Source organism: Sorex araneus, chromosome 7, assembly GCF_027595985.1.
Source record: "Sorex araneus isolate mSorAra2 chromosome 7, mSorAra2.pri, whole genome shotgun sequence".
Taxonomy (NCBI): Eukaryota; Metazoa; Chordata; class Mammalia; order Eulipotyphla; family Soricidae; genus Sorex; species Sorex araneus.
In genome coordinates this window covers 35,559,922-35,584,808 of record NC_073308.1, presented here as the reverse complement: position 1 = coordinate 35,584,808, position 24,887 = coordinate 35,559,922, and the positions used below count along the sequence as shown (strand labels likewise).

The window sequence follows — 24,887 nt, the reverse complement described above, 5'->3', positions numbered from 1 at the left end:
CTGAGATTCAACTTCAGTCTGATCTTTCCATACTCATGGTCGAAGTCAGCCAACATTCATGCCATTTGGCTAATGTTTGGTCTTATTAGAATGATGCCATCAGTGAATCGGAGGTGGTGTAGTTGCCGACATCTATCTTCACTCCCATTCCTTCCCACTCCAGTCATTGCATGATGTTCAAGGGTGGCACTGAAGAGTTTCAGTGAAATGGTATCACCCTGCCAAACCCCTCTCTTTACGTCGATGATCACTTCCTTGTAGAATGGTGAGATCCTGGTGGTGAACCCATAATACAGCTTGAGGAGGATCCCGATGTACTGAGTTTGAACTCCCTGTTTGGCTAGGGCTTTGATGATCGCTTCAGTCTCAAGGGAATCAAAGGCCTTCTTTATATCAATGAACATTACATAACCAATGGTCCTGCTGGTTTTCCATTGGGACGGAACCTTGCATTCAGACAGGTAGTGTGTGAAGAGCCGATCCAGTGTATTGACGAGTACTGGCGGCAGATTCTTCAGGCGTTCAGGTCTGACCTTGTCTCCACCCAGTGCTGTACGCGTCTTTACCGACAAAATGGCGGGTTGAATTTTGGAAGGGAGAACACTGGGAAGACATATCCATCCTGTGGAATTTGGTATGTGGGCAGGCTGACGTGGCTATCAAAGAGGTCCGTGTAAAAGTCGTGGATAACCTTTTCCATTGCCCTTCTGGAAGATGTGATAGATCCATCAGGATGTCGGAGGACAGTCATCTTGGTCTTATAGTTGGCGAAGAACAGGCGGGCGTTGCAAATATTTTTCCTGGCTTCTGCCACATCAGCCAAACCTGCTACTCTTCTCTTTTTTTAAAGAAGGAATAAAGTTCCTTCTTTATCGCTTCTCTGCACAGCTTTGCGAGCTTGGACGTTAGTTTGTGATTGCCTGAGGCTCACACCAAACCATGTTGACGAATGAGCTCGAAAGTTTCCAAAGACAGGCATCTTTTTGTGGCTTTCTCTCTCTAGGCGTTCCTCACATGGAGGTGCTGAACCAGTCGATTGTATTCCTCGCTGATCTTGTCAATGACAGCATCTTTCCATATTGTCACAATAGTGACAAAGAGCTCCCAGTTGGTAGTCGTTCTGGGAGTTCTCTTCTTAAACTTTGCAGCCCTTTGTCCCCACTCCGTGAAGTAGAATTTCATATGAAGAAGACCGTGGTCTGATCCTGTTTAGAATTTCGGGACAACAGCAACATCGGTCAGGCAAAACCATCGACTGAATATGATGTGGTCAATTTCATGTGGAACTGTCCACCAGGAGACTCCCAGGTTCAACATTTAGATTCGGCCTTTTGGAACTTCGAGTTACCATGGATGGTCTTGGTCAACATGATGAGTCTCTCACCCTGTTCGCTCCATTCTAAGCCATGGGTCCCGATGTGAAGTTCTTTGGGTGACCTTCTTGGTCCTATCTTGGCATTAAAATCACCAACAATGACCTTGCAGAAGATGTGGTCTTCTTTATAGAACTTCTCCAGCTCCATGTAGAACTTCTCAATTTCTTCTTCGTCATAGTTGGATGTTGGTGCACAGACAACGAAGATAGAAACTGCCAGCAGTGAGCCACATCTATTCAAATGGAAATGTCCAATTCGGGTTGTTAGGCATTCGAATAAATCAATGCTCATGGCCAAGTTCATGTTGACAAGGATACCGACACCATTGATGCTTCTACTGTTGCATGTTCCGAGGAACAGTTCCTCCCCAATGTTGGAAATGGCGTGACGTGATCGGTGCCTTCTCGTCTCAGTCAATCCAATGACATCATACTTGATCTGCGCTTGCACCATCAGGTCCTCTATGGATGCTTCTGATGCCAGTGTATGTGCGTTAAAAGTGCAGACAGTCATTTTAGTCCTTCTTTTTTTTGGCAGGCTAGTTCGACCCTGAGATTTTAGCAGCCTCTCCTTGCTCAGTGAACCTCCCCCTCGGTGGTTCACCACCTCAGCGTGTCGAGGGGGTGGCAACGGTGCCAACCAGTGAAGAGTGAACCAACAGGTGCTGCCCAGAGATGCAGGGCTGGACTCCTTGCATCCGCTGTGTCTACCCGGCCAGTACTTTTTGTACATGAGCAGCACATTCATGCACAAGGTGTGTGGCATGCTGATCGTTACAACATGCCACCCGCATGGCAGAGCCTGGCAAGCTACCCGTGGAGTATTCGATATGCCAAAAAAAGTAACAAAATGGGCCTCATTCCCCTGACCCTGGAAGAGCCCCCAACACAGCTGCGTTGAGAAGGATGAGCAAGGAGGGGTTGCTAAAATCTCAGTGCCGAACCAGGCTGCCAAAAAAATTTCAATATTAAAAAATATTTTTAAAGTTCAAAGTACTGGAATGCATGCCTTGCATATTTAAGACCCCAACTTCAATCCACAGTACTTCCTGGCCTCCAAGCACCACCATGTGCCCCACTGCACCCAGGAGCGTCACATCACTACCCAAGCACCAATCCGTCAGACCCACGGGTAGAGTATTCCCGGAAGCAGCTCACAGGCCCCTGAGCACTGCTGGGGACAGTCTCGAAAGATAAAATAAATATAAAACTTTTTAAAAACTAGGGATAGGGAAATTTCTTTTTTGTTGACTCTCTACCTCATGCAATATGAAAATTGACTCACAATTGATCAAAGACCCAAATGTAATAGCTAAAATTATGAAACCCTTATAAGAAAATGGATAAGTTTTATGACTCTGGATAAGGCAATGATTTCTTAGATCTAACGTTAATATATATCAGGGAGTTGTTTGCCTGTAGAATTGTTTTCCTGCCTTTGGCTTTGAATCTGTGTTTGCTCTGACTGTTCAGATGGTTAGAGTAATCATTCAGGATGGGAGATGTGTGCTGAAAGTAGATAAAGGACCAAACGTGATAGCCTCTCAGTACCTATATTGCAAATCATATTGCCCAAAAGCAGAGAGAGAGAATATGGGGGAAATTGTCTGCCATAGAGGCAGGGGAGAGCTGGGGGGGGGGCAATACTGAGGAAATCGGTGGTGGAAAATGTGCACTGGGGGAGGGATGGGTGTTTGATCATTGTATGACTGAAACTCAAACATGAAAGCTTTAAATAAATACATAGATATATAAGTATATAAGCCACAGGGGCCAGAGTGATAGTACAGTGAGGAGGGCACTTGCCTTGCATGCAGTCGACTAGAGTTCAATATTCATTATCACATAGGGTCCCCTGAACCCTGCCATGAATGATTCCTGAGCACAGAGCCAGGAGTAAATCCTGAGCAAAGTTGGATATGACCCCAAAACAAAAGAAATGATACCAACAAAAAGAAATACAAGCAATAGCTCCAGGTCGGGCCAATATGGCTAAGAAGAAAGAGTGCTGAGCGTTCATGCAGCTTCAACACCAAGCCTCATCTACATAAAAACTAAACAGAGCACTGCACCCAAACCCGTCTGCTAAGAAAATTCAATGGAGAAAACACCATCACCATTAGGAGCCTCAGCTCTGCAGAAGGAAGAACTGTAGGCCAATCCGGAGCAAAGGAACCTGTTCTCTGGCAGGGGGAATTTAAGGAGAGGCCAAAAGGAAAATGGAACTGGGAAGCCCAGAGACTGGCAGGAAACACCAAGCTAGTAGGAGGGAGTGAGGCGGGGTGCTGAATGCAAAGGACTTATAGAACATCGATTATACACAAGCACTCACCAAAGCAAAAACTAGCTCTGGGCATATCAAGTCCAACACCTAAGTCATAGGACACTGAGTGCAAAGGTTCCAGAAGGTTCTGTTTTGTGCCTGTGCCCATTTGTCAGAAGAGACTGGGAACTGGCAGTCCCCAGCACAGACACACCACAGCTGTCTCCAGGACACAGCTGCGAGCAGCTGTTCCCAAGGAAGCACGGGGAGCTGTTGGCCCTGGCAGCAGATACTGCAGAGGTGAGGTCCGCCCATCAGGCTATGATTCGGAGCAATTTTCCCCAAACTAGACCTGACAAACTCAAGGATCCCCTCACAGCTACAAATATCAGCTCCCTGAATAGCCGTAATTGGGTGGAAGTGACCGCAATCTTCATCACTGCCCAAGCAAGGAAGACTGTGACATTACATCAATTGAAGGGCCCAGGCCAGCTAGACCTGGTGCTATAACAGCTACAGGATACCACAAATCCCCTCTTGTCAACCTGGTGCACCAGTTTGATCTTGTAAGCATTGAAGAAATCTTCACCAGGGCCCGAGCGACAGCACAGAGGAGAGGCCGCTGCTTTGCATGCAGCCAACCTGGATTTGACCCCCAGCATCTTAAATGGTCCCGAGTTCACCAGGAGTAAACCCTGAGCACCACCGGGTGTGGACCTCACCGCCCATCCCCCCTCCCCTGCTACCTCCCCCAAAAAAGAAAAAGAAATCTTCACAAGATTCACACTGCTAGAAATCAGTAGTTATAGGCATTAGCCTGGTATTGTAAATACGACCACAGTGGTCACTGCTCGAGCCACTTAGAACTCAGAGCTCCACCCTTAGTATGCAAAAAGCATCAGAATAATTTTTAAATGAAATTCATCTACATTAACAGATAGAGATAGAAGCCCAGGAAACTCAAGTACATCAGAACTTTTTACACTGCTCAAGGATAATTTCAGGACAATGATTCTCTCAAGGGTGAGAAAACCATTGGAAGGTAGAGTCAGTAAACTCAAAGAAAGATTGATGAAAAAAAATTAAATTAACTTATTTAAGCAGAAACTAAGGACCTAGAGAATATAGGAGTAGACTCAGCAGCAAAATGGAAGCAGTAGAAAATCTAATGAGTAACCTCAAAGACAAGGCACACACATCAGCAATAAAGACAGGAAATGGAAGAGATTTTTTAATGAAGATAATTTAATGAAGACAATTTTTTTAATTTTTTATTAGTGAATCACTGTGAGGTACAGTTACAGACTCACAAACTTTCGTGTTTGCATTTCAGTCATACAATGATCGAATACCCATCCCTCCCCCAGTGCCCATTTTCCACCACCAATGGTCCCAGCATCCCTCCCACCACCCCCACCCCGTCCCCTCCACCCCACCCTGCCTCTGTGGCAGGGCATTCCCTTTTGCTCGCTCTCTCTCTCTCTCTCCTTTTGGGTGTTGTGGTTTGCAAGAGAAGCATTAAGTGGCCATCATGTTCGGTCTATCGTCTACTTTCAGCCTGCATCTCCCATCCCGAGCGGGCCCTCCTAGCACCCTTTATCTTCCTGGTACTTATCTCTACTATTCTTGGGTGTTAGTCTCCCATTCTGTTACTCTATATTTCACATATGAGTACAATCTTTCTATGTCTGTTCCTCTCTTTCTGACTCATTTCACTTAACATGCTAATCCACTATGTGCAAATTTAATGAAGATAATTTAAGATATTTAGTGGGCAACAGAAGAAGGAACAACTTCCAAACAGGAATTCTAGAAGGAGAAGAAATGTGCTGAGTGGCTGGCAGAAGAGATAATAGTTGAGAACTCCCCCCTTAAGGAGAGACAATGTGCATTAACCCGGAAGGCCTAAATAAATAAGTGAAATAAATACCGCACACAGAAATACACCAAGATATACTACAATCAGAATGACAAGAACCAAAGAGAGATAAACCACCTAAAAAAAAAAAAAAAGGGAAGCAAAGCCTCAAATACAAGGGAGAAGCAACATAAAACTAATAACAGATATCTAAAATGAAAGTCTATGAACAAGAAGGGAATGAAATGATATAATCAAAGTAATAAATGAAAAGAATCTCCAACCAATAATCCTCTACCCTGCATGACTATTAGTAAGATTTGAAGGATTGATGGTATCATTCTCAAACAACAGCTGAAACATTTGGGTATGACCCCAAAACAAATAAAAAAGCAATCATCAGGTTAACAGTACATTAAAAAAAAATCAGGGATGGGGGGGGGGGCTGGAGCAACAGTACAGTGTGTAGGGCGTTTGCCTTGCACACAGCTGACCTGGGTTCAATTCCCAGCATCTCTTGTGGTCCCCCCACACATGCCAGGAGTAATTCCTGAGTGAACACCCTGAGCATCGCCAGGCTTGACTCAAAAAGCCAAAATAATAAAAATAAAAATCAGGGGCTGGAGCGATAGCACAGCGGGTAGGGCGTTTAAACGCCTTGCACGCGGCTGACCCGGGTTCTAATCCCAGCATCCCATATGGTCCCCTGAGCACCGCCAGGGGTAATTCCTGAGTGAAGAGCCAGGAATAACCCCTGTGCATCGTCGAGTGTGACCCAAAAACCAAAAAATAAATAAATAAATAAATAAAATAAAATAAAATAAAAATCAGGGCTAGCCACACTTGTATCTGATCAAACAGTATTTAAGACAAAGAAAATAATAAGAGATAGAATATTTCATAGAGGATAAGGGATTAACTGAACATGAGAACTTAATTCTTATCAACAATTTGCACCAAACAAAGGGTCAAAAAAGTTTATCAAGCAACTTCTAATAGATCTGAGGAGATACATCAAGAGCAACATAGTAGTAGTGAGACTTTAACAAACCCATTCTTGTCTCTGGACAGATCAATTCGACAGAACCACAGTAAGAAATGAAAAATTCTAAGAATTTGAATTAATTAACTAAAGACATGTGGAGGACCTCCCATCTCCACAAAATGGAATAAACAGTCTTCTCCAATGCACATAGAACATTTTCCAGGATAAGGCACATGCTGTGGCAAAACTTGTGTCCATAAGGATATAAAAATAGAAATCATATCAAGTTATCTTTTCATAGAAGAATGGCATGAAAGTGATAATTAACCATACAATGAAAGTTAGAAAAAGTTCCAACATCTGGAAATGGAACAACAATTTGGTAAATAACTACTGAGTCAAAGAGTAAAGATCAAATAAGATATAAAGATATTCCTTAAAACAAATGTTAAAGAAAACAAACTTATCAGGTCTATGGGAAAGAACACAGACTTATGTAAGAACACAAGAAAAAAAGTTCATGTCAATAACCTCACAGTCTGAGAAACTAGAAAAAGAATAAATAAATCCCAAAGTAGAAGGAAGTAAATAATAAAAATTAGTACATAAGACAATGACATAGAAAACCAAAAAAATAATACAAGTTAAATAAAACTGGGAGCCCTTTTTAAAAATAGTAATAATAATAAAACTGACAAAACTTGGGCTGGAGTGATAGCATAGAGGGTAGGGAGTTTGCCTTGCACGCGGCCGACCCGGGTTCAAATCCCAGCATCCCATATGGTCCCCTGAGCACCGCCAGGAGTGGTTCCTGAGTGCAGAGCCAGGAGTAACCCCTGTGCATCGCCAGGTGTGACCCAAAAACCAAAAAAAAAAAAAAAAAAAAACCTGACAAAACTTTATAGACTCATGAAGAAAAAAATACAAAGGGGCCCAGTGAGATAGTACAGTGTGTAGGGTGCCTGCCTGACACGTAACCAACACAGGTTTAAGTCCCAGCATCTCACATGGTCCCTCAAGCACCGCCAAGAGTAATTCCGAGTAATTCCTGAGTGCAGAGCCAGGAGCAACCCTAAGCCCCACAGGGTGTGGCCAAAAACAAAAAAACCAAACAAACAAAAAGATACAAAGGGATGCAAAGATGGCTCAACATATATATATATCAATTAATGTAATACAATGTATCAACAAAAGCAAAGATAAAACTCAAGTGATCTTGCTCTTCAAGCCCAGTGTTCTCCCTTGCACATGTATTTTGCCAACTTGCCTATTTCTTTGTTTGCTTATTCCCACACTGGAGAAGCCTGTGTTCTCTCAAACATGTACTTGTCGCTTTCTCTTCCCTAACATCCTTCCAAGTAAGTTTCAGTAAAAACTTTCTTGCTTCACACCATTCGTGGGGGAAAAAAAAAAACCTCAACATAATAGGCCTGTACAGAAGGAGCATGTCTCAAGATAGATGGCCAGGGGCTGGAGGGACAGCACAGCGGGTAGGGTGTTTGCCTTGCATGCAGCCCACGCAGGTTCAATTCCCAGATTCAATTCCCAGCCCATATGGTCCCCCAAGCACCACCAGGAGTAATTCCTGAGTGCATGAGCCAGGAATAACCCCTGTGCATTGCTCGGTGTGACCCAAAAAGCAAAAGCAAAAAAAAAAAAAAAAAAAAAAAAGGTAGATGGCCAAATACACTGAATCCACAGCAACATCTACTCAACAGCAAAAGCCTTTCCTCTAAGATTAGGCACAAGGCAAGTATGCTCACTTTCTCTGCTGTACTAAATAAAAAGAAATAAAATGCACCCAAATTTGAAAAGAAGTTAAACATCACTATTTGCAGATAACAAAATAATATACATAGAAGATCCTAAACTAGACTCTGGGCTTGAGAGACAGAACTGTAGGCAGGGCACTTGCCTTGCACCCAGCTGACAAAGGTTCAATACACATAAGGTCTCTGAGTTCCACCTATATGGTTCCATGAGCACAGAGCCAGGAGTAAGCCCTAAGCACTGCCTAGCAGGGCCTAAAAATCAAAAGAAAAAGAAAGAAAGGAAGAGGGTCCAGGGCATTTGCCTTGCACACTGTCAACTGGGGTTCAATCCCTGGCATCCCATATGATCCCCTGAGCACCACCAGGAATAATTCTAATAATATTTAAGTGTATCTAATATTTATATTAGAATAAGTGTCCAAAAAACATCAAGTAACCAGGAATGGGTAAAGTCAGATGTGAAAGACATACATCAAGATCTATTAGTCACAATAGAAATAAAGAGAGAACACCAGAAATGGAAAAATATCTTTGTTCATGGATTGAAATAATTAACATGGTCAAAATGCCTGTTCTACCCAAAGGAGTAACAGATCCCACGCAACCCCTCTCAAAATTCTGGTGAAATTCTTGAAAGACTTTAAACAAATGCTACTGAACTTTGCAAGGAATTATAAAACTTTCTAATAGTCAAAGCTATTCCGAAAAGAAAAAAAAGGAAAAACGGAAGGCATTGCATTTCCTGACTTTAAATGTACTACAAAGCTAAAGTAATCAAAGCTGTGTGGCAGACTCTCATGCCAATGGTATAAAGTTGAGTGCCAATGGGGCTAGAGAGATAGATAGACAGGGAATTTGCCTTGCATGTGCCCAACCCATGTTTGATCCCCGACACTCCCTATGGTCTCCTGAACACCACCAGGCATGGAGTAACCCCTAAGCACCACTGAATGTGGCCCAGAAACAAAAATAAACAAAACTGAATGCCAAGAAACAACCCCTCAGTTCATCTATGACAAATAAGCCTGGTTCATGAAATGGAGAAAGAAAAGTTTCTTCAACAAATGATGCTGGGAAAACTGGATGGCCACATGCAGAAAACTAAACTGGGTCCCGGTCTCGTACCATACACAAGAAGCTAAATAAAAGTAGATGAACGACCTTGAGATGAAGCCAGAATACACAAAACACAGTCTGGAAAACATAAGCAGGACTCTCCAGTACATGGACCTCATCGTTCTCTTCAATGATCTGCCTCTTCTGGTAAAGATAACAAAGCTAAAATAAACAAATGGGACTAAATCAAATTAAAACTGTTGTACATGGTGAAAGAAATTTAGGTTAAAATATAAAGACACTCGGGGCTGGAGCGATAGCACAGCGGGTAGGGCGTTTGCCTTGCACGCGGCCGACCCGGGTTCTAATCCCAGCATCCCATATGGTCCCCTGAGCACCGCCAGGGGTAATTCCTGAGTGCAGAGCCAGGAGTAACCCCTGTGCATCGCTGGGTGTGACCCAAAAACCAAAAAAAAAAATAAAATAAAATAAAAAAATAAAGACACTCGACTGAATGGAAGAAAATATTACATCATAGGGCTCATATTCTAAGTACATAAAAACACAAAGCTAAACAACAAAAATCCAATTAACTCCATGAAAAATAGGGAGAGGAAATGGACAGACATTTCCCCAAAGAAGGCACACAGACATATGCAACAGTGTCCATCATCATATCAGGGAAATGCAAATCAAAACAACAATGAGATATCTCACACCACTGAGAATGGCATATATTAGACACACTAGAGGCAATTTCACAGTACCCAGTAGGGCCACATCAAACCTGATGGGAAAGTTGGTAGAAGTCCACCAACCTCAAAGAGCAAAAACAGTAACACAAAAGGCTCAACTAGCAACAACCAGCCCAGTAATCTTCAATGAATTTTGTAATACCACAGTGAGATATAACAATAATTATCACAAATTGACTTTTTTTGACCTTCTTTTAAATTCTACTTGCCTTTATGTCATAATAAACAATATGAAGTAAATTTGTTTGTGCCTGCTAAGGAGGCAGACTTGGGAGTTCGGCGGGAAACTGGGCACATAGGTAGAGGGAAGGTTATACCAGTGGTGGGATTAGTAATGAAACACTGAATGCCTGAAACAACTGAACAACTTGGTAAATCATGGTGATATAATTTTTTTAATTTTAATACAAATTAAGATGGGGGGGGCTGTAGCAATAGCACAGCAGGTAGGGTGTTTGCCTTGCACACGGCTGACCCGGGTTCAATTCCCAGAATCCCATATGGTCCCCTGAGCACCGCCAGGAGTGATTCCTGAATGCAGAGCCAGGAGTGACCCCTGTGCATTGCCGGGTATGACCCAAAAAGAAAAAAAAAAAACAGATTTTTAAAGAAAACACACAGTAGAAGCAAGCAGTGTTGGTGAGAATGTAGTGAGATAAAAACCCTCATTCATAATTGGTGAGAATGTTATTCATGAAAGGCAGAATGGACATTTCTTCCAAAAGTAAGAATAAAGCTTCCATATGATACAGTGATTCAACTTCTACCCTCAAGACACAAAAACATTAATTCAAGAAGATGTAAGCACACCTATGTTTTTTGTAGTGCTTAGTATGATAGCCAGGCTACGGAAATCATCCAAATGTGTAACAGATGACTAGATAAAGAAGTTATGGTGCATATACACAATGAAAAACTACTCAGCCTTAAGAAAAGATGAAATCTCACAGCTGACTACAACTTGGGATGGAGCCGTAGGGCAGCCCATGAAGCAAAGTCAGTCAGAGGGAGAAGGACAAATACCAATTATCTCACTCATCTGTGGTATACAGAAAGGGAGTAGACAGTTATCAGATGGTAACAAACCCGTGGACTTTGATTACAAAATAGGTTACCAAACAGTGGAGGTGGTGGGGAGAAAAGGAAGAGGTAGACATCAAGTGACTGGAGGGCAGAGACGAGGGTCTTGGGTATTTTAGCGGTGGTGAAGGTGCAATAAATTTGTATAACAAAACCATAAACATTAACATGAATATACCTATGTTATGTGAGCTATAGCACAGTTTTTTTAATTGGAAAAAAGTCTCATCATATTCATGAAACTCAAAAAAAAAAAAACCTCTCCCTACTAAAACTGCTGCTTTGAAAGTGATAAGGGATCGAATCCAACAGTCCTTTGTTTATTTTGTGTATCCAGTGCCAGGGATCAAACCCAGGATATCACACATGCAAGGCAAACACTGCCTCTAAGTCCATTCCAAAAACCAGCAGTTTTATTTAAGGCCTTCTCCTCCATTTATTTTCACAGTTCTGACTAGTATGGCTGTGCTTAGTTCTCGTCACAGATATTAGTTTCCTCTTCCTCTAAAATTTACTACCACAATCTTAGTGGCTTAAAACAGTACATTTATTCGGTGGTAGCTCAGCCCTTGGTTTGACCTGTGGCACTGGAAACAAATTTTTAAAAAAACACCATTTGGAGTTATAGTGCTAGTACAGCAGCTAAGGTACTTGCCTTGCATGCAGCCCTCCTGGGTTTGATTCCCAGCATCCTATATGGTCCCCCAAGCTCCGCCAGGTGTAATTCCTGAGTGCAGAGCCAGGAGTGACCCCTGAACATTGCTAGGGCTACAAAACAAAAGCAAATAGCAACAACAACAACAAACCCTACATATTTATTATTTAACAGATCTAAAAATTCGAAGTCTGAAATCACCCTAAGCACCATGGTGATGCTTACCCCAGGCCTAAGCAAGTACCAGACCCAGGCACCAAGCAGCCCATCAGGACTCCAGTCACAGTCAGGCAGAGCACTGCTAAAGTGTGGCCCCCGGGCATCCCCACCCCCAGTGCACTGGCAGTGGCCCCACGGAAAAAAAGTCTAAAATCAGTCTCACGTCTCACTGGGCTAAAGTTGTGTAGCAAGGCTCACAAGGTCAAATTCATTTCCTCTCTCTTTTTTAGCTTTTAAGGATCGGCTACAGTCTTTGGCACACACATGACCCCTTCCTCCACTATTGTTCTAATATTTTGCTTTTATCATCCCATCACAGGCCGACTCTGTTCTCCTCCAGCCTCCCTCCCTTCTATAACAATTCATATGACTATACTGTGTTCACCTGGGTAATCCAGGCCACTCTTCTCAAGATCTTAAATTAATCAACATCGCAAAGTCCTTTCTATTGTGTAAGGTAATATTCACAGGTTCCAGGAATAAGGATGTGGCCAACTCTGAAACAATACTCAGTATACCACAGACACCTGTAACTCTCATTTGAACTTCTTCCTCAGCCTATCTGAGATTTTGCTCCTCTTTTATATTTGCTCCCTTCCTCCCATATTCACTGCTTCAATTTTCACTTTTATGCTGACAATCAAGTTTCTCATTTTAGATATAAGAAAAACAGGGGTCTAGAGCTATAACACAGCACGTAGGGCACTTGCCTTGCTCCTGACCAACCCAGGTTCCATCCCTAGCATCCCATTTGATGCCCGAAGCATTAACAGGAGTAATTCCTGAGTGCAGAGTCAGGAGTAACCCCACAATTGCCAGATGTGGCTAAAAAAAAAAAAAAAAACCCTAAATAAATAAATAAGAGAAAAACAGAACCAACTTAAGGAAATGATAAGATTTGAATCATGTTTTTTAAAAAACAGAATATTTCTACCTGAACATCTTCAGAGAACAAAATGATGAACAGATGAAAAAAAACTTCATATGATGAACTTCCACGGGGGGGAAATATCTGAAAGGAACGCACACTAAAATGTGAGTAGTGGGGTTGGAGTGATAGCACAGCGGGTAGGGCGTTTGCCTTGCACATAACCGACCGGGTTCAATTCCCAGCATCCCACATGGTCCCCTAAGCACCACCAGGGGTAATTCCTGAGTGCAGAACCAGGAGTAACCCTTTTTCATCACCAGGTGTGATCCAAAATAAATAAATAAATAAAATAAAATGCGAGTGGTATTATCTGAGCAGCTTGATTTTTAAATGCTTTTCAACTTCTTCTTTTAAAAAAATTTTTTAACGATGAGAGGTGAAATAGTCTTATAAGAGGTAACAGAAAGTTAAGAACATGGGGCCGTAGTGATAGCACAGAGAGTAGGGCGTTTGTCTTGCATGCAGCCGACCCGGGTTCAATCCCTGGCATCCCATATGGTCCCCCAAGCACTGCCAGGAGTAATTCTGGAGTGCAGAGTCAGGAGTAACCCCTAAGCATCGCTGGGTGCTGGGTGTACAAAAAGCACTGTTGCACTGTTGTCCTGTTCATCGATTTGCTCAAGGAGGCACCAGTAACATCTCCATTGTGAGACTTGTTGTTACTGTTTTTGGCATATCGAATATGCCAAGGGTAGTTTGCCAGGCTCTGCCGTGAGGGCAGGATACTCTCGGTAGTTTGCCAGGCTCTCCAATATAAGAAAATATAAGAAGGACAGAGGAATATATAAGAATATATATAATATATATTCTATATATTTTATATATAATATATAAAAAATATAAGAAGGACAGAGGAATCGAACCCAGAAAGCAAAAAGAAAAAAAAGAAAGTTAAGAACATGGACCTCCCTAACAGACCATTGGGCTTAGATAAATTTTAGCTCTGAGATCTATATCTGTGTGACTGGCAGTGTCTCAGGTTTCCCAACTCTGTGAATGCTCACAATAACAAAAGCACCTACTCATGGTTCTTTTGGATACTGCGTACAAGTTAATACAATAAAAAGAACTTAAAACAGTGCTTGGCTCACTCTGGAAGCAGCAGCTACTATTACTACTTATACCCACTACTCTTGCTGCTACTATTGCTAACTAGTATTATTGCTGTCATTTAAAAAAAAATAACTTACCACAAAGTAACTGTTTAAATGGCTTTACAGGGCAGGAGGAATAGCTCAACATACCTGCTGCATGCAATCCCCAGGAATACATGGTCTCCCGAGCATTCTCAGGAGCAACACCAAGCTGGGAGTATCCCCTAAGCACTGCCGGGGGTGGGCCCAAAACCTAAACAAATTTTTTAAACAGCTCTAAGAAGAAAAAGGGTCAGGGAGAATGCACAGGAGTCAGGGCAAAGGACCCCCAGTCAACTCCGGAACTGTATGACCCCAGAGCATGACCAGGTGTAACCTGTGGCCCCCCAGCACTGCTGAGTACTATTCTGATACCCTACCCCAGTACTGCCAGGATGGCCCTGGTGGTCCCTGGCCCACAGGCCACAAGCAACACCACATTCAGGGGCCCTATCATTGAACTACCTGGCCCGGCTGGCTACATTAACCAAGAGTCACCCCTAAACCCTGAGCACAGCCTGAGTGCCTCCCAAGAAAAAATAAAAAATGGGGGCTGGAGCGATGGCACAGCGGGTAGGGCGTTTGCCTTGCACGCGGCCGAGCCGGGTTCTAATCCCAGCATCCCATATGGTCCCCTGAGCACCGCCAGGGATAATTCCTGAGTGAAGAGCCAGGAGTAACTCCTGTGCATCGCCGGGTGTGACCCAAAAACAAAAGAAAAAGAAAGAAAAAAGAAAAAACCAAAAAGTTAAGGATTGGAGCAATAGTACAGTGGATAAGTGCTTTTCTTGCATGCAGCAGACCTGGGTTTGATCCCCGGCATCCCATATGGTCCCCGGTGCACTGCCAGGAGTGATTCCTGAGTGCAGAGGCAGGAATAAGCCCTGAGTATTGCCCGGGATGGCCCAAAAATTTTTGAGAGAGAGATAATACCAAGTGCTGATGAAAATGAGTAACTAGAACACAAAATGGAAACAACAGAATACAAAATGGAAATACTGGGAAACAGTGGGACAGTTTTTTGCATGCAGCCAAGCCAGATTTGATCCCCCGCACTCTGTATGGTCTCCCAAGCACTCACCTTTGAGCACCACCAACTGTGGGCCCCCCAAAATACCACCAATGAACCAATGGCAAATGTAACAGTATGATTAAATTTCAATGCAACATAGCAAGTGAAAAGAGCTAAATTCAAATTTTTCATACTGTATGATTCATCTATTTTGCAAAGTGAACATAGGGGAAAAAAACAAAAACCTGGTAACATGAAAGGGATGGAATAGTAGTGGGAAGAGGATTTGGTTACAAAGGAACACAAATCTTGAGGGTAATGTTATTTGTCTTGATTTTAATAACAATTTATGCATTTGTCAAAATTCAGAAAACTCTACATTTTAAAAAGTGAATTTTACTGCATATATCATATGCCTTAATTTTTTTTAATTTTTTGTTTTGTTTTGGATCATACCCAGCAGTGCTCGGGCTGTGCACCCGTCACTCTGACGGGCTTGGGGAACTATTTGGGATGCCAGAGATCAAACTTGGGTAGGCTGTGTGGCAAGGCAGCACCTTACCCACTTTACTATCACTCTGGCTCCAGATTCAAAATATTCTAAAATAAAAATAAGGGCCTAAGCGAAAGCACAGTGGACAGGGCGCTTGTCTTGCACGAGTCTGAACTGGATTCAAGCCCCGCACTCCCATATGGACCCCAGCCTACCAGGAGTGATTCCCGAGTGCAGAGCCAGGAGTATCCTCCAAGCACTGTCGGGTGTGATCCAAAAACATACAAACAAACAATAAATTAATTAATTAATTAAATGAAAATGACATCTTAATTTTAATTTCCCAACAAGGCCTGGCCAGTAAACTAGCTTTAGTAATACTTTATTTAATATACAAACACAGACAACTTAGCTAAATTTTTCAAAATTTTTTATTGCTTTTTCATAATTTTTATTGAGTTATAATTGATAAATAACACTGTACTCATTTTGGATGTACATCATAATTATTTTTACATATGTATAGATTACAAAGTGATAAGTTTTATTTACCCCCATTACTACACAGTTAACATAAAGAAAAACTGGTCAATTTTCCCCAGTGATAAGAACTTTTATGGTCTATTCTCTTAACAGCTTTCAGATATACCACACAGTATTGTTAAATATAGACACTATGCTGTAATCACATCCCAAGAACTTGCTACACTTATAACTCAGCTTGCCTATTTAAAAAACTCCCTCGAAACTTTAAAAGCCCTAATGGTGGCATATGTCTATTCTACAAGACTTTAAGAAAGAGGGAGATAAATTTGGCCAGGAGATATATAAAAATGTCACTTGTATCTGGACTTCAAAAAACATCATAAAAATAAGCCTAATTTCTAAATATGACTTTGAGGCCCACTAAGGCATGGAAACTTGGGAGTAATATCCATAAGGCAAGAAGCCAGGTGCTCAACATAGTCTGATGCATCATATTAACCGTCTGAAGAGGCAAACTACTAAAATAAGTCCAGATGACTACCCAGCTCTGCAGTAAGGAAGAAACCAAGAGGATTTTCTTCACTCGTAAATCCCATTTTCCTTGGGACCTGTCACTACACAGAATTCACTGACACATAGGTAACACAAGAGCCATTTCACAGACAAAACTTTAAGAGTAGTAAGTAATTCACTGGTGTAGGGAAATGGGTTAAGAACAAATTATGGGTGCCAGAAATACAGTACAGTGGGTAGGGCATTTGTCTTGCACGAGGCCAACCCAGGTTCAATCCCCAGAGTCTCATACGGTTCCCCAAGCACTGCCAAGAGTAATTCCTGAATGCAGAGCCAGGAGTAGCCCCTGAGCATCACTGGGTGTGACCCAAAATGCAAAAAAAAAAAAAGTTGTGGATCTGATATAGCTCAAAGGGCTGAGCTCATACTCTGCATGCAGGAGGCCCAAGTTCAACCCCATCACTGCACGGTCCCTTCAGCATCACTGGGAGCCTCTGAACAGCAGGTGGAAAATGAGCACTATTGGAGGGATCGGTGTTGGAATACCATACGAAATCTAATCATGAACAGGGTTAGATTTGTAAGGGTCGATCTCACAATGATGCAATAAAAATGTGGAAAAAAAAAAACAGACAAAAAAGAATGTAGCACATGCCTCGCACACAGTCAATCCAAGTTCCATCTCCCTAGCCAGAAATAGCCTCTGAGAACTTACATATGTGACCCCCCCAAAACAAGAATATTTAAGAAAATTCTTTCCTATATTTGATATTGACTTGAACACAGTGTAATCTTAATCTTTTGCCTTCCTTTGAATATAAATTTCTTTGTCTCCTCCTCTCATTGGTCCCTATTTTGCTTTTCCAGAAAAATCCTTTGGGTGCAGGTGCAAGAATCACAGGAGTAACAACAGATAAAAGAACTGGGCTGACAGTAATATCCTACAGTACACCCAGCACAGACACAGGCACTAAAACAATATATTCTGAAGGAAAAAGCAGACATTCATTTATAAACATCCCAAAAAGTTTACTTTCGAAAGCAAGCATTTGTCTCTTATAGTAGTTCAATAACTGTGTAGAATGTTTTAAGAACTTGTATCTAGATTTAGAACCCCAATATCATAATGCAAACATACCAAGATAGGTGCTAATAAGCAACTTGCAAAACAAATACAGGAAAGAATTTTCTTAAATATTCTTGCTTTGGGGGTCACACATATAAGTTCTCAGAGGCTATTTCTGGCTAGGGAGGACCATATGGATTGCCAGGTATGAAACCTGCTTCCTACCTGCAAAGCATGCACTCAGCCCATTGGCCTATCTCTCCCACCCAAGAGGAAAAAAAAAAGTACAGCATCATCCACAAAGAATTATGAATCCAGTTGATTCCCTATAATGTAGATAAATTAAACAAGAGTTTCTTTGTGAGCAAACAAGTGATTTGGAGGATAAACAGACCAACATTGTTTCCATTGAAGGTTCTAGGAGGCTGAGTGCATGCTCCCTAAATCTTAGTTTAGTCACCCAAATTTACTTACTCTCCAAGACTGATCAGAGTTGGTCTAACTTGTATTTCTTATTCCAGTCTATTTCAAGTATAAATAGACTCCCTGGAGCATGTTATCTTTGATTTAAGACCTCGTGGTCTAAGTAAAAGCAACCAAGAAAGGAAGATCTCTACGTCAAAAGAAGCATCAAGGCACCCCAACCTGAAGCTCGAATCATCTACTGTGACCTTGTAGGAAGAGGAGAAAATTCATGGAGGTAGAGAGGGATAGGGGAGAACAGGGGGAAAGATCTAAGACTGGGGGCGGGGGGCGGGAGGGGGCATTCTACATGCCAAGATGATCACCTAGAGTTGGTCAAGAGTTTGGTCAAGGGCTAGAGTGATAGCACAGCGGGTAGGCCGACCCGGGTTCAATTCCCGGCATCCTATATGGTCCCCTGAGCACCGCCAGGTATAATTCCTGAGTGCAGAGCCAGGAGTAACCCCTGTGCATCGCCAGGTGTGACCCAAAAAAAAAAAAAAAGAGTTTGGTCAAGAGACCAAAACAAAAGAAAGGGGCAATTACCCTGACAATTTATATCATGCTTGTCTAACAGATAGGTATTTAAACTAAGTAATTTAGATCTCCATTGCACAAAAGACACATCAGTTATACAGGAGACTCACTGCCATGCTTATTAGCAGCTCCAGCTCACATCTTGAAAATAACCTTGTGTGTACTTTGAGTCTTTCGGGCCACACATATTAACTCAGGAAAATGAAGTGGGAGTTTCTGACTCAATGAAAGTCTTGATTCAAAGACAGTTTCTCAACAGAAGGCTGTTGAAGTTCAAATCTTTGATTTTTTTCCTGAATTTATCTAGTATTGAGTGTACCTCGTCAGCTCAACTCACTGACACCCTGTAAGTATAAAGTAAGCATACCCAAAGCATTTGTAGGACTTTTTTTTTTTAACTCCATAGCTCTCCTCTCCTTCCTCTCCTATTTCAAGAGATTGCTAACTGTGAAAAGTATGTTAACTAGGAGAAGTTGTATTTCACAATAATGGAGTGAGACTAAACAGTACAAATACAATCAATCTCAGAGAAGGGATCAGACAGTAGTTAAAGGAAGGAGATCTACCTAGAGTCAGCTCAGAGCAGTTACTTTCCTTGGAGTGTTATTATATATGTTAAGGACCAGAATCAACCTTAAAAGAAAGAGCGCTAGTAAGAGAGTAAGAAAACTCTTTAATGTGCTTTAATGAAATAATGAATCAATGAAACAACACACAGACAAGAAAACTAGCTGCATTCTACTATACTTTTATCCTCAATGAAGCATTAAATGATTTCTTCTACTATCCAAATTGCAACCTCCTTTCCATCCCAAATACATCTGAAAAATAAGAAGTTACCTCTCAGATCGTTCAAAGCGTTTAAATAATGAAGGTGGCCCTCTTAGCTTCTATCTTGTTTACATTCAGCTCCTTATTAGATGGGATATAAAGCTCTGGAATTTAAATCTGGATAAAGTTATGCCTAAGAGAAACTTCTCAATCCTTTCCAACTTTGCACAGGCAACAATTTCTGACTTCTAGATCTCTGTAAAATGGGAATAATCACTTGTCACATCTCCCAGCTGAAATTTACATGAGGTGAAAACAAAATAACCAGCAGTGCTGACTGCTATCTCGGGTGCAGGGAAGTTACAAAGAGAAAAGAAAATGGATACACAAACAGGGTGAAAAGCAGAGGAAGTTCCTTCCATCTGAAGGAGAAGGTTTCGATCACAACGGAGGAGTAACTCAAATGATTTGGCTGATACATTCGGGAAAGTGGTTTGACATCAAATTAATATTTAAAAGGGGATTCTCGTGCCAACACATTCACTTCGCACAGACGGCACAAGCAAAACAAGAAAGATTAAGAGTGGGTGTCCAGCTCCCAGCTTACCAAAATATCTGAAGTTCCCATTTGGGGAGGAGGATGCAGAGTTAGGACAGTCAGTCTGTACAGAATCTCGTTACATAAGGTGAGGGAAGGCCAGCTGTGATGGCCAGGACAGAGCTGTCCGCTCGTGCACAGACCCCCACGCTTGGCTGTAGACACCGGGGTTGGGGGAGAGGGGATAAGTTAGGGGGGAGCAAGGATGTTAGAGAGAAAGCCACGGCTGCCGGCTGGAGAAAAGGGCCACACCACTGGCATCCAACGAACGTGGTTGGGTTCTCTAGAGGAAGAGTCCATATGGGGGGCAGGGGTGGGGACACCCCTGCTATGAACGGAAGCCCCCCGCCCCCAGACAGCGGGCTCAGGGGTGTTCTAGGAGCTCCTGTCCGGACAAGTCACTGACGTTTGTGTGGAGCGATGTGGCTTGGGAAAACTCGGCCCTCGCGGAGGGCTGACCCGTTCCAGAACCGGGCCCCCGCACAGAACTGACGGGCTCTCCGGAACGGGCCCGGGCAGGGGGGGTCACTGTCCGTGCGCGCGCGCGCACCCCGGGGCACAGGCTCCGCGGCACGCACCACCCCGGGGACCAGATCCCTGGTAACCATGACAACCCGGGGAGGTGGAGGGAAATACAAACCCCGACCCGGCGGACGGGGACACTCTCCCTGCAGGCGGCGACCCCGGGGGGCGGGAGCGGCCGCCCGGGGAGGACGCGGACGAGCCCCGCGGGAGCGGCGTGCCCGGCACGGGCTGGCCGCGACGCCCGCGGCCCCGGGTGCGGCGACGTGCGGGGGGCCGGGGCCGAGCCGCGGGGGCCGGGGCGCCGCCGAGGACCGTTACCTGGTGCAGGGCTGTCAAGCCGTCCACGTTGACCGTGTTGATGTCGGCGCCGCGGCTCAGCAGCTTCTTCACCTCGTCCGTGTCCCCGCTGGAGCAGGCGGCCAGGAAGACGGCGCCGTCCTCGAAGCGGACCCGGGGGCTCCCGCGCCGCGACGGCGACTGCCGCCCCGCGCCCCGGCGCTCGGCGGGCTCCTGTTCCGTCAGCGAGCCCCGCCAGCGCCGCAGCTGCTCAGCCCGCCGCATCCGCGCCGACTCTGCCCGCTTCCCGCCGATGTGCTCCAACTCCGCCATCGCTCCGGCCTCGGCACGCAGCTGCACGCACTACCGCCGCTCGCTCGCTCGCTGTCGCCGCTCGGGTCGCCGCCGCCGCCTCCCTCGCGGAGCCTCAGCCGGGAGCAGAAGGCGGAGACCCCCGAGCCGCCATCTTTACTCCTCCCGCCCCTAGCACCGCCCGCACGCTCGTGCGGCTTCGGCACGCAGGCGCTGCCCGCGCCCCGGGGGTTCACGGGAGTCGTAGTTCGAGAGCTGCCCTGGCGCGCGCGCTCTGCCGTCAAAAGAACTACAAATCCCAGAAGGTACCAGAAGAGAGAGGCGGACCGCTGGCTCCCTACTTGGCCGCCCGACCCTGCGAGGTCACCTTTGCCCTAAAGCTGGAAGTGTTTCTCGGACTGGCATTAGCCCCTTGGGCATGTTGGGAGTCGTAGTTCATTCTTTCTGTGACTCCCAACTAATCTTGGCTCCCTGATAACCATGTAAGTTTTTTCAAGTGGAAAAAAGACGGAAATTATCACTGTTTTTCTATTGGAGGATACAAGACATAAAGTAACTGACTCAAATACACGGTTCTACTCTGAGTCTTAACATTATAACAAATAGTAACATGTATTAATTACCGTAATTATTAATGTGTATGATGAAGATGAGCATGCATATAGACATACAGTATTATATATTTTATCCAAATAACTCAATTATCACACTTTCTTTTTTCTAGACTCTGAAGAACTCCAGGTACAATGGGAAAGTAAAAGCTTTGAATTCAAATGTAATTCACACCTAGCTTCTCAGAGCCTATTTTCTTATGTGGAAAATGGGAATAATAATAGTTCACAAGGAGTGGTGGAATTAAATAAGGATGCAAGATACTTATTGCTTATCCCTGGCACGTATCAGCTCAGAATAAACTACTCTCTGCATCTTGCTCCTCTACTTTCTTGAATGTTAAATTCTTTGCAGACAAGACAGATGTCTTCTCTTTCATGATTCTTCCCTCCAGAGCTACGGAAAGCTACTATGGAGTGCATTTAACTCCTATGGCAGTGAGACATTTTTGTATTTGTGTTCAATCCCAAGCACCAGAAATAAATATACAAATAAAGAGATTTTCATAATCACTGTGAGATTGATAATAAAATTTTTATCAACTTTTCCCCTGGAGGGTCTTTGTTATGGACAAAACATAGTGTTATTTGTAATGAAAAGGAACATAGATGTCAGAGGAATAGTACAGCTAATAGGGCGCTTGTCTTGAATACAGCCCACCAGGATTCGATCCCCTACACCGGATATGGTCCCTTGAACACTGCCAGGACCTGTGACCCAGAAACTAGAGAGGGGGGCTGGGAGGGGAGGTGATATTTTAAAACTTTAATTTTGGGCAGGAGAGATTGCTAAATGTGCCGAGTGCATATGCATGTTTTGCAAGTTGGATGCCAGGATTTAATCCCCGGCAGTAGTTAAGGTCTCTCTAGAACTGCTGGGAGTGACCCCTGATTCTGAGCCAGGAATAGCCTCTGAGAATTTCCACATGTGACCCGAACAACAAAAAAGCATGTTTTGGGGTGGGAAGTAACTGGAGACATTGGTAGTGGGAAATGTACACTGCTGAAGGGACAGGTGTTGGAACATTGTATGATTGAAACCCAATGGTGGACAACTTTGTAACTGTGTATCTCACTGTAATTCAATCTTTTAAAAAGTTTGTAATGTTCTTTCTTCTATTGATTTTGCAAGGTTACTTATTAGCATATATCTTGGTGTGCTTATGTTATGATTTTGGATGTTCTAAATCTAGATACAAGCTCTTAAAGTGAATCTAATAGCCAATTATTGGGCTATTCTAAGAAGCAAGTGCTTACTTTAGAAAGTAAACCTTACAGGATGCATGGAAATACATGTCTGGTTTTTCCTTCAGAATATAGTTTTAGTCCTAGGATGCTAATGTCAGTCCAGCTCTTTTATCTGTTGTTACACTCTTGTGATTTTTGTACCCAGCACCAGTAAATTACTCTAGAAAAGAGAAATGAGGGCAGATGAAGGGAGGAGAGGAGAGAAAGAAATTTATATTCAAAGGGAGGCAAAAGATTAAGATGACACTGTGCTGAATTCAATATAAAATAGTATGCATGTGTGCCAACTTGTACGGTTAAAACAAAAAAGGGTTTTGTTTGTTTGTTTGTTTTGGAGCTATACCCAGTGGTGTGGGCTGGGGGCCCATATAGGGTGTGGGGATGGAACCTGGGTCGGTCGTGTGCAAGGCAAGCACCCTGCCCGCTGTACTAGTGCTCTACCCCCAACACCTGTGTTTTTCATTTGCTTTTGGACCTTCCACATAGGTGGCCAGAGGCTCCCAGGCATGCAGAGGGGACAGTGCAGTGCTGGGGGTTGAACCTGGGTCTCCTGCTTTATTCCCCTCTCTTGAGATAGTGTCTAATCCCTTCTTTCTTCATCATCATCATCCTGTTGATCATCGAATTTCTCGAGCAGTCTCAGTAATATCTCCATTCGTCCAAGCCCTGAGATTTTAGAAGCCTCTCTCTACTTGTCCTTCCAATGATGCTCTTTTAGGGTCAGGGGAATGAGATCCAGCTTGTTACTGGTTTTGGCATATTAATACATCATGGGGACCTTGCCAAGCTCTCCCATGTGGGCAGGAAACTCCCAGTAGTTTGCCAGGTTCTCCCAGAGGGAGAAGTAGACTGTAAGCTTCTGGGAGCTTGCTTTTAAATCTCTGGATGCTGGCCATTGACAGGATTACACAGCGCTGGGGGCAGTCCCTGGGTGTGACCGCCTAGCTACTGGAAAATGGGAAATCTGGGCAGAAGAGGCCGAGTCCCGATCCGAGCAGGCTTGGAGGTCTCAGCCCCGGGTCCCAAACACCTGGGTTCCTCTACTGGTTCCTTCATGCGTGAGGCTCATCTGAACGTGTAGAGAGGGGCCTTGAGCATGACTGTGGCTAGGCTCCGGAAGTCTTCAGCCACCGGGAGCTCTGCTCGGGGTGGGGAGGGAAGCTGAAGCCCACCCCCTCCGAGGGGCCCCGGGGAAGACAACCAGGTGTGCGGGCAAGAGATCCCTTCTTTAGATATTTTATTTTACTGGAATTTTAAAAGAAAAATAAAATGAGTGAAGCTTCTTCCATAAATGTATACTTGAAAGGCAAAGAATGTCTCTGTCTGCTATATGCTTATAGAGAGCAATCAATTAGTATAACTTAACTAAACTGGACTCAGACAAAAGCAGTCATGTCACAAAAAAATAAAATAAAATCAATCTATGTGTAATGGTTTAAAATATTTTATTTGATTCTCAGCACCGCATGCCGCCCAACCCCCCGACACTACCTGGAGCAGCCCCCCCTCCCGAAGATCACCAAGCTGGGGCCCCCAAGCACCAGTAGGTATGACCCAAAACCAAACTATAAAAAGTCATTTAAAATAACATTTTTTTCTAAAATATCCTTCCCTAATCAGGTTATCTGATAATAAACTTAAACAATCAGCTCATTAACTATATGATGAAACTAGAAATGTAGTAGTAAGTGTATCTTGCATTTGTAAAGTCCCAAGTTTGAGTCCAAGCATCAAAAAAGCAAAATAAAAAATATATGTAGATGTTTTGTATTTACTAATAAATACTTTATATCAAAGAAAATATTTTGGCCAATGCAAGCATATTTTAAAATGTTTATCATTGATTAGCAAAAAACTTCAAACTAAGATCACAATGAAATAGTATCTCATTCCTT

General features: G+C 43.5%; 1 protein-coding gene across 7 annotated transcripts in view; it reads right to left on the bottom strand.

The window, feature by feature from the left end:
- The window catches only part of PPP1R12B (protein phosphatase 1 regulatory subunit 12B), a 227,209-nt gene extending 205,349 nt beyond the window's left edge, over positions 1-21,860 (bottom strand). For 2 of the 7 annotated variants that reach the window (XM_055144255.1, XM_055144258.1), the window contains exon 1: positions 20,864-21,859. In XM_055144255.1, the coding sequence (XP_055000230.1) occupies positions 20,864-21,154 (291 nt within the window). In that variant the 5' untranslated portion in view covers positions 21,155-21,859. Of the gene's footprint in view, positions 1-20,863 lie in introns of all 7 variants that reach the window. The other 5 variants (XM_055144259.1, XM_055144262.1, XM_055144257.1 and 2 more) reach the window with 4 other exon arrangements.
- Positions 21,861-24,887: the final 3,027 nt, after the last annotated feature.